The 14,806-nt window shown below is 46.6% G+C and overlaps 1 protein-coding gene across 1 annotated transcript; it reads right to left on the reverse strand.

Annotated features, from left to right (window-relative positions):
• Window positions 1-150: 150 nt before the first annotated feature.
• LOC311112523 (A disintegrin and metalloproteinase with thrombospondin motifs 1-like) lies at window positions 151-7,607 on the reverse strand. Its single transcript, XM_084155655.1, has 8 exons — window positions 6,559-7,607; window positions 4,979-5,322; window positions 4,595-4,727; window positions 3,978-4,435; window positions 3,469-3,655; window positions 2,990-3,168; window positions 2,536-2,711; window positions 151-2,290 (listed from the first exon to the last, which is right to left on the reverse strand). Exons 1-8 carry the CDS (start codon window positions 7,181-7,183, stop codon window positions 1,552-1,554), a joined length of 2,841 nt encoding a protein of 946 aa, XP_084011781.1. The 5' UTR covers window positions 7,184-7,607; the 3' UTR covers window positions 151-1,551.
• Window positions 7,608-14,806: the final 7,199 nt, after the last annotated feature.

Consider the following 14,806-nt stretch of genomic DNA (forward strand, 5'->3'; position numbering starts at 1 on the left):
CACAACTCCCACCATATATTTGCTGACCAGGGGAATGCTTGTGAGTATGTTTGCACGTGTGTGAGTGTGTGTATGGATGGAATAGATTGAGGTGTGTGTGTATGGATGAGTGTTAGAATTCCAAGACACATCACACTCGTGACAACAGTGTATAGGTCAACATGATACTTTATTCATAAACCTAGGACCATATATATAATACTGTATAAATACTCTATATACTCTACATCCTTCTGTTATTTCAATATAATAACAAATAAAAATACAACAATATTAATAAAAAGCAACAAGATTATATTTAACAGGCTGTACAAAAATAAATAATGTTTCGATATTCTGTACAAAACGTCTTCATAAAAAAAAAACCTTCTCGGAAGGCAGGAGAGACTTACTTATGAAGTAGTAGCAGGAGAGAAGCCACACACACACACACACGCGCATGCGTTTCGCTCGCTCACACACCTCTTTGGTCTAGGACGGGGCGGAGTGAAATGGCTTTGAAATTGGTTTTGTTCAGTCCGGGATGCATATTGAATAATACGTCTATTGGAATGAGTCTATTGGGAGATTCTACTGGAATGTTAGCAGCACATATCAACTTGTGCAGGAATGACCGAAGTTGATTGAAATTAACTGTATTGAGTTAGTTTGGTTGCATACAAAGTCGTATGGATTAGGAGGGACAATCCGGATTGTCTTTTGTTCCGCACCCTTTGAAACAGGAAGTGCCTCCAACCGATACAGGAAGTGGAATGTGTGGCATTTGTTTCTAATACATATACATACATCCTCACCCCAAGGTAGCCACTTCTGTACAGTGATACATCTGGCATATATAGTCCCCCGAAGATGTCTGTCCAGTCCAGCTAGGACAGACAGCCCACACACTCGCACACACACACACACACACACACACACACACACACACACACACACACACACACACACACACACACACACACACACACACACAAACAAACACAAGCATGTCATTGGCACCTAAAGCAGCATGCTTTTTTGAAAGAGAAGTGTCCATTTAAACTCTTCCTCCATCTCAGCTCCACTGACATGGGTGGGGGGTGGAGGGAGGAGGGCACAGTGTGCCTGCATTGTGCCCCCATGCCAGCCCAGCAGGCAGCTGCACCAAGTCTGTTTGGTGTTCTAGGGGTGGCAGTGCCACGGAGCAGACCCCAATAACACTAAAGTCTACCCTCAAAGTGGTTGGAGGGAGTTGAGAGAGAGGTTGTTGGCTCTGCAGTGTCAGTCAATCAGTCGGCCACTTTAGACCCATTGGACCCCCCGAAAACACCTACGAAAGCACTCTGCTTGGGACGTAAATATTCTCATTATAGGTCAATGTCTTTTCAGACGCAAAGTTCATGACGATATGGTTGGATTTAGTTCTTTCTTTCTTTCTTTCTTTCTTTCTTTCTTTCTTTCTTTCTTTCTTTCTTTCTTTCTTTCTTTCTTTCTTTCTTTCTTTCTTTCTTTCTTTCTTTCTTTCATGAGCTGTTCTTCAGGGACGTAATAATGAGGTGAGTCCCGACAGTCTTAGCAGGCACTCTGGTTGCACAAGTCCAGCAGTGGTCGAGGCCTGTCTTTGGGGTCGCAGCTCTCGTGGGCGAGCATATGCCCGTTGTGTCCCAAGCAGCGTAGCGGGCGTTTGCGGAACCCGCGGCCACAGCTCTTGGAGCACGCCGACCACTCCCCCAGGAACCATGAAGGGCAGGGGTGTGGGGCGCAGGGGCGTGACGCCAACGGGCGCAGCTCCTTCGGGCACTCCCGCGATGGCCGCCCCTGGGGATCCAGACACAGCACCTCCCTCTGTTGATTACCGCCCCCACAGCTCTGCGAGCATGGGCCCCACTCCCGCAGGGTCCATTCAGCGCCCACCAGCTCCTGGATGGCGTTGATGGACTGGCGGCGTGCCACCGTTCCGCCATTAGGTGATGCCAAAGCGGGTCTCGGGGCAAAGTAGCTGTATTTGACACGGGGGCGGGGTGAATCGCCTACAGACAACACCTGGATGGTCAGGGACTCAGGGAGGGGCGAGAAGCTGCGTAGACGCTCTAGGGAGGCGGAGCTACCGCTGTAACGTAGCAACGCCCCCTTGAGGGCGATGTCTGTTTCAAGAGTCATCAGCTTGTAGTCGCCGTTCAGCAGGTAGGTGCCATCCTGGCGCAACACTGCCAGGTAGCTGTTGTCATGGCGACCGTCGCCGGGGGCGCGTTGCTTCACGTCCAGGTGAGTGGCGCCAGCGGGGATGGTCACTATGTTCTGGTAACCAGGCCTGAGGGACAGAAACACACAAGGGTCAAACATAACCACGGGTAAAAATGATGCATAAGTGTAAGAGTAAGAGACTGGGTTAAAAAGAGATGGCAGGACTAAGAGGTTTAGAGTGATAGAGATAGATTCATTAGAGAAAAATACGATTCTACAGACAGTAGTAAAAGTTAGAAAAAGGGTTAAACTAGAAAACGGTGCTTTCTAGTCAAAGATGACTGTTTTGAGGTCATATGTCATTGTTCTCACCTGGCACGCTCAAGGGCACCTGACACTTTCTTGCAGGTGGAGCCGTTGCCTCCGCACACGGCGCACTTGTCGAAGCGACGGCTGGAGCCGATCACTCGGTCACAGCCCGCCTTCACACACTGGCCCTGCACACACACTGAGGTGGAGTCTGGGCTGCAGGGAGTACCGTCAGCCACCTGAGGGTAGCAGAGAAACAGATGTTAGCCTAGTTAGCCTAGACAGTGTTAGCCTAGTTAGCCCTGACAGTGATAGCCTAGTTATCCTAGACAGTGTTAGCATAAATTAGTTAGCATAGACAGCAGTAGCTTAGCCTAGTTAGCCTAGAGACAGTGTTAGCCTAGTTAGCCTAGACAGTATTAGCCTAGTTAGCCAAGACAGTGTTAGCTAGCCTAGTTAGCCTAGAGAGTGTTTGCCTTCATTTTTGTAAAAGTGTCTGTGGTGTGACCTGACTTACCTTGGGTTTCAGAATGAAGAAGTAGCCCGTGCCCTTGGCCCGACACACCAGCTTGCAGCGGTCTTTGGGCGAGACGCCGGCATATTTGGGAACCCACTCCACGCCCTCTCCCGAACCAAACGACATCTGTGACGAAATATCGTTGTGGGCCAGACACTGCTCCTCACGGAATGACAGACCTGCAGAGAAAGAGGAATGAAGCGAGAGAGAGAGAGGTGTGATATTCACTGTTAGTTTAGCTTGAGCCGTATGTTTACTTTACAGTAGGCTGTGATATTCAAATATGGCTATTCTCGAACGTGTAGAAAGTATAGTATGGGTATAATATGCAGGTCAGTGGCCTATGTGCCTAAATAAGGATGTATAATATCAAAGTATAAATATATGAATATGTGTGTGTAATAAGAGTAATTAGTGTAATAGCTATGTAATAAGCATAAACTAAGTATGTAATAAGTGTGGCTAGTAGAGGCTCTTACCGTTGCTCTCAGGGCAGATCTCTGTGTTACAGGAGCGATATTGGATCCTCTTGCCCTCGCAGTACTTGCCCCCGTTTTTGGGCAGGGGGCTATCACAGTCCCTGAAGGAGTACTGCACCCCTCCGTCGCAGGTACGGGAGCAGTCCCCCCATGGTCCCCATACTCCCCAGGCACCGTTGACTGGAGTCTGCAACAGGAGAGGACACCATTGTCATTCATAGTCACCGACACTAGCCTATATAACACTTCAATAGTCCTATAAGTAGTCCTATAGCTAAAAAGCTAAGTTACACACACTTTAGCCCCTATAACATTTCAACACTTCTATAGCTAGCCTGATATTTAAAAAAATGACATAACATTGGACCTAATCCAATGTAGCTAAGCCAATCACTAGCCAATCCCAAAACTACATTATACTTCCTTTCCCCCCAATGGACCAATTCCATCACTCCCATTGACTTTAAGACTTTGTCATAGGGCCGTGTTATAACAGTGTTAACACCCACCTGGTGGCGAGCGGCCTCCGTCTTGCTCAGACACTGTCCCGCCAGGCAGAAGCTGTCATGGCCACACAGCGTCCCATCCGCCCACGGGAAGTTCTTGGTCTGACAGACCAGCAGCCCGTTGGTTGTGGTCACTGTGCACCAGAGCGCCGCACATGTGGTACTCAGGTCGGGACAGTGCTGTGACTCCTCGCCGAATGTCAGGCGACATTGGCGGTCGGCGTCATACACGGTTCCGGGTAGCGTGGCAGGCAACGGCTGGGGCTTATGGGGCTTGTCCAATAGGCATTGGCCGTGTCCGTTGTCCATGAAGGAGGTGACCATGAGGGCGGAGCAAGGCGACCATGGCTGGAGTTGGTCCAGGTTGGACAGGGTGGACGCCATCATGTGCGAGCCCCAATGGTCACCGTTGACGCTGGCACACTGCTTGGAATCGTCGTGGGGCATGTTGAACACATGGCCTAGAGCACGAAAGAGAGGGAGGAATGGAGGGAGGGAGAGAGGGGAGACAAGGGGTTAGTTTGGGACTGAGAGAGGAGATGTGGACTGTGTGTGACTAGCGACAGAGATGTGAATGTATGGTGCATATATGTCAGCTTGGCATCAGGGTGGCATCTTACCGAGTTCGTGTGCCACAGTGAAGGCCGCCTGCAGGCCGTCATCCTCAATGATGGAGCAGCTCCTTTCCGGGTCGCACACCGTGCCCACATCCGCCATGCCTAGCGTGTCACAGGAGTGGGCGCCGCACAGGTCCTACAGGGGGTGAGAAGGGACAAAACACATCTGTCAAACTCACTGCATTCCCACATACACACACAGACACAAAACCCATATCATATAGCAGAACCCTGTTTCAAATCAAAAGTAGTGCACTATATAGTGAATAGGGTGCCATTTGGAACTCAACCTAAACCCTAGTAGTTGTGAAGTTGTTGCCTGTTACCACAGTAAGCACTGGTGTAAAAACATTGTGAAAACAGTGTAAAAATACAAAAGCAACATACCGTTCGGGTGAAGAGCACGGCCGTGTCGTAGTGCTCTGGGTGGCGGTCGCTGGGCGGGTTGTGCTGGCGCTGCCACTGGCAGAAGTTGCGGAGGGTCAGGGCAGCATTAGATGACACCTGGGGGCCGCTCTCCTCCTCATAGACCACCAGGAGCTTGACCACAGCTAGGCTGATGGAGTTGTGGATGGTGGGATGGCGGTAGAGGCGCGATGCCACCGCCATGATGGTCAGCAGGTAGGGCTTGAGGCCGGCACCGTGGAACTCGGCCATGGACTGATCGGCCACGATCATGATCTCCATGAAGCGAGGCGTGGACACGAAGCGCTTGGACCGCTGGTGGTGGGCTGGATGGAAAGAGAGAAGAAGGGAGAGCGGTCAGACAAACTGGCCTAGAATCAGACTTTTAAGACTTTTAAGACAGTTCTCTTGTGAGAGCCTGGTTTCTCTGGTGTAAATTGATGAACTGTTAGTCTGTAAACAGTCTGGAACAATGACAGACTTGAAGATGAAATGTCAAATTGCTTATGGCGAATATCTGAGTAGTTACAAGTGATAATATTTGAGTTGTAACAAGTGATACTACAGGCCCATCAGGGATTGTAGGCTACAAATGTGTATTTTCTAGGGCAGAAGAAGAGCGACTGAGCACTGAGCAGCTCGAGCTCTCCGGATATGCCTGGAGCAGCTCCAGCGGCTCTCACTGGGTGACTCAGCAGCCCTTTACGGGAAAACCACATGCATTTCACATGTGATTATTACATGTGAAGTGTTCCAAAAACACATGTTTTTACATGAGTTCACATGTGAAATTTCACGTGAAATCACGTGATTTTCCACATGTGAAATAATGTTTTTTCTGTAAGGGGAGTCACACTATCGGCGGCCCCTCCTCCTCCTAAGGACTACATTCCCAAATTGACATTCACTGGGCGGAATTATGTGTGAGAGGGGGAAAAAATATTTTCTAGGTAAATGTCTGACAGTGCTGACCTGCAACGTGCAGTACCAGGAGGCGGTGAGACTAGTTTCCACGTCTCACCACCACCAGCCCCCGTCCCCGGCCCGTACCTCCCTCCCTCGGTCACTCCCCCCTCACTTCCTCTGAGACTTACCCTCCCCCTTTTCCCCTTGCCTGCATATACTGTCAGAGCTGAGACCATTCCCCGTTAACCCTAGCTGTGCACCGGTCAAAGTATCGACTTATCCACCCTTACCTCAACATTTAAATATATAGCCTGCGCTGTGTGTAATTATTTGAGGCTCAGATGTTTGCGTAAAAGTGGTATTTTACGCATCACTCCAAGACAGAAGTTGAGGTAGTTTGGATAGACAAATCCTCCAGCTAAACTCTGCCCGTTCCAGGAATTGAAGCCCCAGGACACGGCTGGTACAGGAATTGGGCCAGAGTCCATTTCGTTTGCCATACATGATGTAGACACACAACACAACTAAGTGACTATGTGGAACAGCTTGGCTTATTGTTTTATCTTACTAAAATACCTTGGCCTATGAATATGATTTAAAGTCAGCATATTCCTAAATAGACCCAAGTCAAAGGTTTTATAAGTGTTAATGCATACCTGTCTGGTCTGAGTTAGTGGTTCCATGGTTTACTTTTGTCTCCTGATTATCTGGCAACCTGTCCTCGTCCTCGTTGACCCCGCACTTTGAGCTGCTCTCCTCTGCAAAAGATTCCCGACCTCTCCTGCGAATGAGGTGGAGGTCCCCATCCATAGGCTGTGCATCACTCGAATTATGTGGATGTATGAAGTACTCTTCACCTTGGAGGTAGAAGCCGCCCTGTAGTCCGTGGCACAGGTTGAGCGCAGCTGCGGAGTCCTCCTCCCGGTTCACCGTGCCCGAGAAGAAGCATCGAGCCTTGGCTGCGCTGCTGTCAGATTCCCGCTGCGCCTTCGACTCGGGGCTCCCCACCACATGGAACACAAACCCAGGTGCCAGGAAGGTCTGGTCCGGCTCTAGCTCCAAGACCAACCGTTTGCCAAATACGTCCAACCGGTAGACCCGCATCTCCGACTCCTTCTCTCGCTCCTCTACCGAAAGGGTCCGGCCCTGCTCAGCTTCCCTCTCCGGCCGAACCGCGTCGAGTCTGACCGGTACCACTGTACTTTCCTCCCATGTGCCGTGCGACGCGCTCACGCACAGAGCGGTAATCAAACTGAACGAGACGCACACGAACGACATCATATTCCCTGTCAAATCCTTCAAACTGAAAGAGAAAATGATATTGAAGTGTCTGGCGGAAGCAAGTAAAATCCGTAAAAGACTCCACTAATAACTAAAAAATATCAGTCCAAGAACTAGAACACCTCCAGAAATGATAGCCGAAAAAATAAGTGTAAAAAAACTAAAATGGAAACAAATCCAGTGCAAAACCCATTCAAAATAGTCTACAGCTCAGACTTCATATCGTGTTGCTTCAAGCTCGAGTCTTCTTATTTTCTCTTGCTCGAAAAAAGCTCAACAGTAGATAAATTCCAACTCTTCGGAACGTTGGTGTTTATTTCAGCCCTCTATTGAATACTCAACAGCTGTTTGAGTTTCTATATGACTTCGGGGCAGGTTTTTTTTCCCCTGCTGTGCCGTCTAGTTTCTGCTCTGCTTTTGCCTTAAAGACCGACAGACCCCGGTTCCCTATATATCCCCCTGCTCCGGACCACCCCTTCCTGAAGCCTCTTTGATCTTTTAGAGGCGAAATCTCGTGCGCAACAAAACGTAGACATGGAGACGTGCCATAATAATCAATCAATGTGGAGTGGGACGCGTTTGGCCCAGAAACTTTTTTTTCCCCTTGCTCTGCTTGTAGGCGGGACTATAGCCCTCACTCCTCTCCCCATTCCCCGTCCTCCTCCTATATGTTCACATCATTTACACTAAAACTCTCATACTTTTCGCCCCTGCTACTTTCACGCTGCGCTCATATAGCCTATAGGCTATACCCACACATTGAATGTAAATTATACGTCATGAGGGTGGCAGTGGTTTATCTGTGGCAGTGTTGTGGTGTCTGTGAAACTGGAGATGTGGGATAGCTAGCAGGTCAGAGATGGCAACCGTAGCACCGGTGCTCGATACGGTGAGCGAGGAGTCCTTTGCATAGCCGCAGTGCCAAGCGAGCTGTGCGCCGTGGCGGCCTGGCAGGTTTCCATAGCTTTTCGGGGAGAGGGAACGCAGAGGGGCCGGTGAGTTCTTAAGGTGGAATAGTCCCTTGGGCGCATCTCCTTCTCCACTCAACCCTCCGAGGCCGGGGCCCCTCTCCTTGCGCGGACACCCCCTCCCCTCCCCTCCCCTCCCCGCGCTCGTTTTCCCAACTCCTCTTCTCAAACATACAGTGCAAACCGCATCACTTGTGTAAGTCCAGTACTCTGGAACCTTCCCAAACACTCAACCCACCGAGGCCGGGGCCCCTCTCCTTGCGCGGACACCCCCTCCCCTCCCCGCGCTCGTCTTCCCAACTCCTCTTCTCAAACATACCGTGCAAACCGCATCACTTGTGTAAGTCCAGTACTCTGGAACCTTCCCAAACGAATTATCGACGTATTACTCGCCCGCTCCCAGTGACCGAGTAATTATTTGCTAAGTATTATATATCACGTTTGAATAATGATACATGACACACCAATAAAATACTAAACCCAACTGTGTCTATGTATGGTAAGTCTATTTACATGTACATTTTAGTCTATCCACCCAGATGACAGAACAGACAAGTGGTACATACCGTACGGGAACAAAACGAGACGTCACAGGTACATTGCAGGAACACCAATAGCCAAGAGATAAAGATCAAGAGATATTTACATTTACATTTTAGTCATTTAGCAGACGCTCTTATCCAGAGCGACTTACAGTTAGTGAGTGCATACATTATTTTTCATACTGGATATGATGGATAAAGTGCCATACACGGTGGTCTCAGCCTCTTAGTGAACCGCGAGTCTGTGTTGAACATGGCCTGGCCAGTAGAGTATAAGAGTGAAACATTTATAATCAATTTACTAAATGCGTTTTTAACGCATTAGTTGGAGCCCATCATATGAATGTAACTTACCATTTCGAGAGGAGAATTGTGATGGGCCACCTTAAGCACAACAGGTCGGGGAGAGGGAATAGTTGTAGTGACATAGTTGTCCAACAGATGTCAGACGTGGACCGTGGAAAAAGTAGCAAAGGACCATGGCTATAGCTCTACTATTGCCATAAATCCAATATATGGCACATGCTATTCCCACATAAGACTCTTTTGGCTCAGAATTTGCATGTCACACATGTAAGGGAAAAAGGTATCAATTGGTTATAAGGAAGATCATAATTTCTATCTTTATGACCCCAGGTATGGAGGCATTAGGAATTCTAAATCGTCCAAAAGGGCCACAAAATGAACAGTGCCGTGGTACCAGCCTCAACTGTCCACCTCTCTGTGGCATAGAGGGGCAGTTGGTAGAGCATGGCGTTTGCAACGCCAGGGTTGTGGGTTCGATTCCCACGGGGGGGCCAGTATGAAAAAAAAATATATATGTATGCACTCACTAACTGTAAGTCGCTCTGGATAAGAGCGTCTGCTAAATGACTAAAATGTAAATTTAGTCCCAGTTTTTGTTGAGGGGTCATTGATTGCCAAATCCAATATCTTTCAATAAATTCTGTATTATGAATGACATCTTGTCCTGTATGGCTCAGTTGGTAGAGCATGGCACTTGCAACGGCAGGATTGTGGGTTCAATTCCAGGGGCCACCCATACGAAAAATGTATGCATGCATAACTGTAAGTCGCTTTGGATAAGAGCGTCTGCTTAATGACTAAAATGTAAAATGATGAAAGAGTCTGCTCAATGGCATATATTTCAATGGACATAGCACCTCTGCTGTCTCTCAATGACTTATTCTGAGGGCCAATGGCATTTTGGGAACACAAGACATGGCAATAGGTTGTTGTTGCTTTTGTTTTTATTGGGTATTCAATTTAGGCACAGAAAAGGGTTTGCAAGGCGTAGTCATTTAGCTTTATTGTGTATGTATGTGAAGATAATTTATTGGTTACAAAAGCCCTATAGCCTGCAGATGGCAGCACAACATCACATTTGACCTCAGTGTTCTCCGACTTCAGTACCACAGCACTGTAACTTCCATCAATGTATACACTCTACAGTCCACATAGGGACTTACAGTGACTCTACAGCATTCTTACTAGTCCCTTGAAAGGAGTAGTAAATTACACTAGAACATAGTGAACATATCAGCCCTTAAAGGGGCAATGTGGGATTGCTACATACATTTTTCGACTTTTAAATTAGTGATCACTGAACCCCAGATTGCCTCTTTAAAGGGTGTTAGGGCTATTATATAATAGCATATGCAGCTACACCCTGATTCTAGTACACATATCCGTTTCTTAAGGGAGTAACAGATATTACGATATCTTAGTGGACATGTCATATGGAGAGAGGGAGTCTACTACACAACATTTATCACACATATTAATTTATATGAGGACGTGAAGGTACCCTACATCCCCATTGGCTATAAAAGGGAATGAATGTGACTACATTCTAGAGTGTGTGTGTGTGGGCGTGTGTGTGTGTGTGCGTGTATGTTTTAATGTGAAGTCTGCACTTTGGCATATCACACTTCATCCACCCCTACTCATCATGGAGTAGTTCATACAGTAGCCCCTGTGCCCTTTTGATGTCTTCTTAATAGCAACAGGAAAAACGCACGTACACACACACTGCACACAAACACACTTCCAGTCTCATCTGACCTGGGATTGTGGTACAATGATCTATCATCAACATCATAATCATCATCATCATCAATCTTGTAGTGAACAAGTTAAAGACAACACTTTAGTGAATGCAGGTACAGTGGGGAGAACAAGTTTTTGATACACTGCCGATTTTGCAGGTTTTCCTACTTACAAAGCATGTAAAGGTCTGTAATTTTTATCATAGGTACACTTCAACTGTAAGAGACAGAATCTAAAACAAAAATCCAGAAAATCACATTGTATGATTTTTAAGTAATTAATTTGCATTTTATTGCATGACATAAGTATTTGATCACCTACCAACCAGTAAGAATTCCGGCTCTCACAGACCTGTTAGTTTTTCTTTAAGAAGCCCTCCTGTTCTCCACTCATTACCTGTATTAACTGCACCTGTTTGAACTCGTTTCCTGTATAAAAGACACCTGTCCACAAACTCAATCAAACAGACTCCAACCTCTCCACAATGGCCAAGACCAGAGAGCTGTGTAAGGACATCAGGGATAAAATTGTAGAACTGCACAAGGCTGGGATGGGCTACAGGACAATAGGCAAGCAACTTGGTGAGAAGGCAACAACTGTTGGCGCAATTATTAGAAAATGGAAGAAGTTCAAGATGACGGTCAATCACCCTCTGTCTGGGGCTCCATGCAAGATCTCACCTTGTGGGGCATCAATGATCATGAGGAAGGTGAGGGATCAGCCCAGAACTACACGGCAGGACCTGGTCAATGACCTGAAGAGAGCTGGGACCACAGTCTCAAAGAAAACCATTAGTAACACACTACGCCGTCATGGATTAAAATCCTGCAGCGCACGCAAGGTCCCCCTGCTCAAGCCAGCGCATGTCCAGGCCCATCTGAAGTTTGCCAATGACCATCTGGATGATCCAGAGGAGGAATGGGAGAAGGTCATGTGGTCTGATGAGACAAAAATATAGCTTTTTGGTCTAAACTCCACTCGCCGTGTTTGGAGGAAGAAGAAGGATGAGTACAACCTCAAGAACACCATCCCAACTGTGAAGCATGGAGGTGGAAACATCATTCTTTGGGGATGCTTTTCTGCAAAGGGGACAGGACGACTGCACCGTATTGAGGGGAGGATGGATGGGGCCATGTATTGCGAGATCTTGGCCAACAACCTCCTTCCCTCAGTAAGAGCATTGAAGATGGGTCATGGCTGGTTCTTCCAGAATGACAACGACCCGAAACACACAGCCAGGGCAACTAAGGAGTGGCTCCGTAAGAAGCATCTCAAGGTCCTGTAGTGGCCTAGCCAGTCTCCAGACCTGAACCCAATAGAAAATCTTTGGAGGGAGCTGAAAGTCCGTATTGCTCAGCGACAGCCCCGAAACCTGAAGGATCTGGAGAAGGTCTGTATGGAGGAGTGGGCCAAAATCCCTGCTGCAGTGTGTGCAAACCTGGTCAAGACCTACAGGAAACGTATGATCTCTGTAATTGCGAACAAAGGTTTCTGTACCAAATATTAAGATCTGCTTTGCTGATGTATCAAATACTTATGTCATGCAATAAAATGCAAATTAATTACTTAAAAATCATACAATGTGATTTTCTGGATTTTTGTTTTAGATTCCGTCTCTCACAGTTGAAGTGTACCTATGATAAAAATGACAGACTTCTACATGCTTTGTAAGTAGGAAAACCTGCAAAATCGACAGTGTATCAAATACTTGTTCTCCCCACTGTATATGAGGTACAGCCATTGAATTAGTAGAAGGGAAGAGCAAAGGTATGGTCTTCCTTGAACTCCTTGAGGTGAGGGTGACACTAAACAGTGGCCAACTATAATTTTATGTTGCTTTTCTTAAGTGTGACTTATGCTGTGAATTATAATGGTTATACATTTATCACCTATCAGTTGTTTTCTCTCTTCATAAAGAGTGGAAATGGTCTTTGAGTTCTTCTCTCCTAGCTGTCATACTGTCTCTCTGTTGTAGATCGGTGTAGTCTGGCTGTCCGTCTCCAATCAATTCCTGAATGGACTGATTACCGTACATTCCATTTGACCTGAGTGCATTGTCACATGATCAAACAGGAGTAGTTTTGATCACATTGTGATGGGGCACAACTTTCACTGTAACCTCTGTATGCATGGTTTCATGACCATAGGCCATAATCTAACAAGATCTGGCAACAAGGCTTTATCCTCTTGCAAAGGTTGAATGAGAGAGAGAGAGAGAGAGAGAGAGGATACTTTGCTACTTTAGTTCAAGTCGGCCTTGCAAAAGAGGTTTCGTACCTCAAGGGTCTTTCCTAGTAAAATAAAAACATGTTCTGAACACGTCCAATAAATGAATGAAACAGACACAGAGCTTTTAAATATATAGATTTTATGTACATATATTCATGTAGATGACTAGAAAACACTATTTTCTTAAAAATGAATTATTCTGCACAGTCATATTCTTAGTTAAATAGTAATTATGATACAACATTGCCATAATAATAAATACATTCATCACATGGTTTTTTTCACATACTAGTTGTACAAACAATAAATTACAAGTTCAGTGCTGTGTTTCTGTCGTTCAACGAAAGGGTCTTTTCCCATGGGAAGAGTCAAACAGTAATACACATACAGTGAGGGAAAAAAGTATTTGATCCCCTGCTGATTTTGTATGTTTGCCCACTGACAAAGACATGATCAGTCTATAATTTTAATGGTAGGTTTATTTGAACAGTGAGAGACAGAATAACAACAACATGTCAAAAATTTTATAAATTGATTTGCATTTTAATGAGGGAAATAAGTATTTGACCCCCTCTCAATCAGAAAGATTTCTGGCTCCCAGGTGTCTTTTATACAGGTAACGAGCTGAGACTAGGAGCACACTCTTAAAGGGAGTGCTCCTAATCTCAGTTTGTTACCTGTATAAAATACACCTGTCCACAGAAGCAATCAATCAATCAGATTCCAAACTCTCCACCATGGCCAAGACCAAAGAGCTCTCCAAGGATGTCAGGGACAAGATTGTAGACCTACACAAGGCTGGAATGGGCTACAAGACCATCGCCAAGCAGCTTGGTGAGAAGTAGACAACAGTTGGTGCGATTATTCGCAAATGGAAGAAACACAAAATAACTGTCAATCTCCCTCGGCCTGGGGCTCCATGCAAGATCTCACCTCGTGGAGTTGCAATGATAATGAGAACGGTGAGGAATCAGCCCAGAACTACATGGGAGGATCTTGTCCAATGATCTCAAGGCAGCTGGGACCATAGTCACCAAGAAAACAATTGGTAACACACTACGCCGTGAAGGACTGAAATCCTGCAGGCCCGCAAGGTCTCCCTGCTCAAGAAAGCACATATACAGGGCCGTCAGAAGTTTGCCAATGAACATCTAAATGATTCAGAGGAGATCTGGGTGAAAGTGTTGTGGTCAGATGAGACCAAAATCGAGCTCTTTGCCATCAACTCAACTCGCCGTGTTTGGAGGAGGAGGAATGCTGCCTATTACCCCAAGAACACCATCCCCACCGTCAAACATGGAGGTGGAAACATTATGCTTTGGGGGTGTTTTTCTGCTAAGGGGACAGGACAACTTCACCGCATCAAAGGGACGATGGACGGGGCCATGTACCGTCAAATCTTGGGTGAGAACCTCCTTCCCTCCGCCAGGGCATTGAAAATGGGTCGTGGATGGGTATTCCAGCATGATAATGACCCAAAAGACACGGCCAAGGCAACAAAGGAGTGGCTCAAGAAGAAGCACATTAAGGTCCTGGAGTGGCCTAGCCAGTCTCCAGACCTTAATCCCATAGAAAATCTGTGGAGGGAGCTGAAGGTTCGAGTTGCCAAACGTCAGCCTTCGAAACCTTAATGACTTGGAGAAGATCTGCAAAGAGGAGTGGGACAAAATCCCTTCTGTGATGTGTGCAATCCTGGTGGCCAACTACAAGAAACGTCTGACCTCTGTGATTGCCAACAAGGGTTTTGCCACCAAGTACTAAATCATGTTTTGCAGAGGGGTCAAATACTTATTTCCCTCATTAAAATGCAAATCAATTTATAACATTTTTGACAT

This window comes from Coregonus lavaretus (genome assembly GCF_964263955.1).
Source record: "Coregonus lavaretus genome assembly, chromosome: 38".
NCBI lineage: Eukaryota > Metazoa > Chordata > Actinopteri > Salmoniformes > Salmonidae > Coregonus > Coregonus lavaretus.

Bases quoted from the DNA above. Each gene is read 5' to 3' on its own strand.
- LOC311112523 (XM_084155655.1), bottom strand. From the start codon at position 7,183: ATGATGTCGTTCGTGTGCGTCTCGTTCAGTTTGATTACCGCTCTGTGC. The intron at 4,436-4,594 runs GTAAGATGCCAC...TTCGTGCTCTAG, and splicing joins CACTGTGGCACACGAACTCG to GCCATGTGTTCAACATGCCC. The intron at 2,291-2,535 runs GTGAGAACAATG...TCTGTCCCTCAG, and splicing joins GGTGCCCTTGAGCGTGCCAG to GCCTGGTTACCAGAACATAG.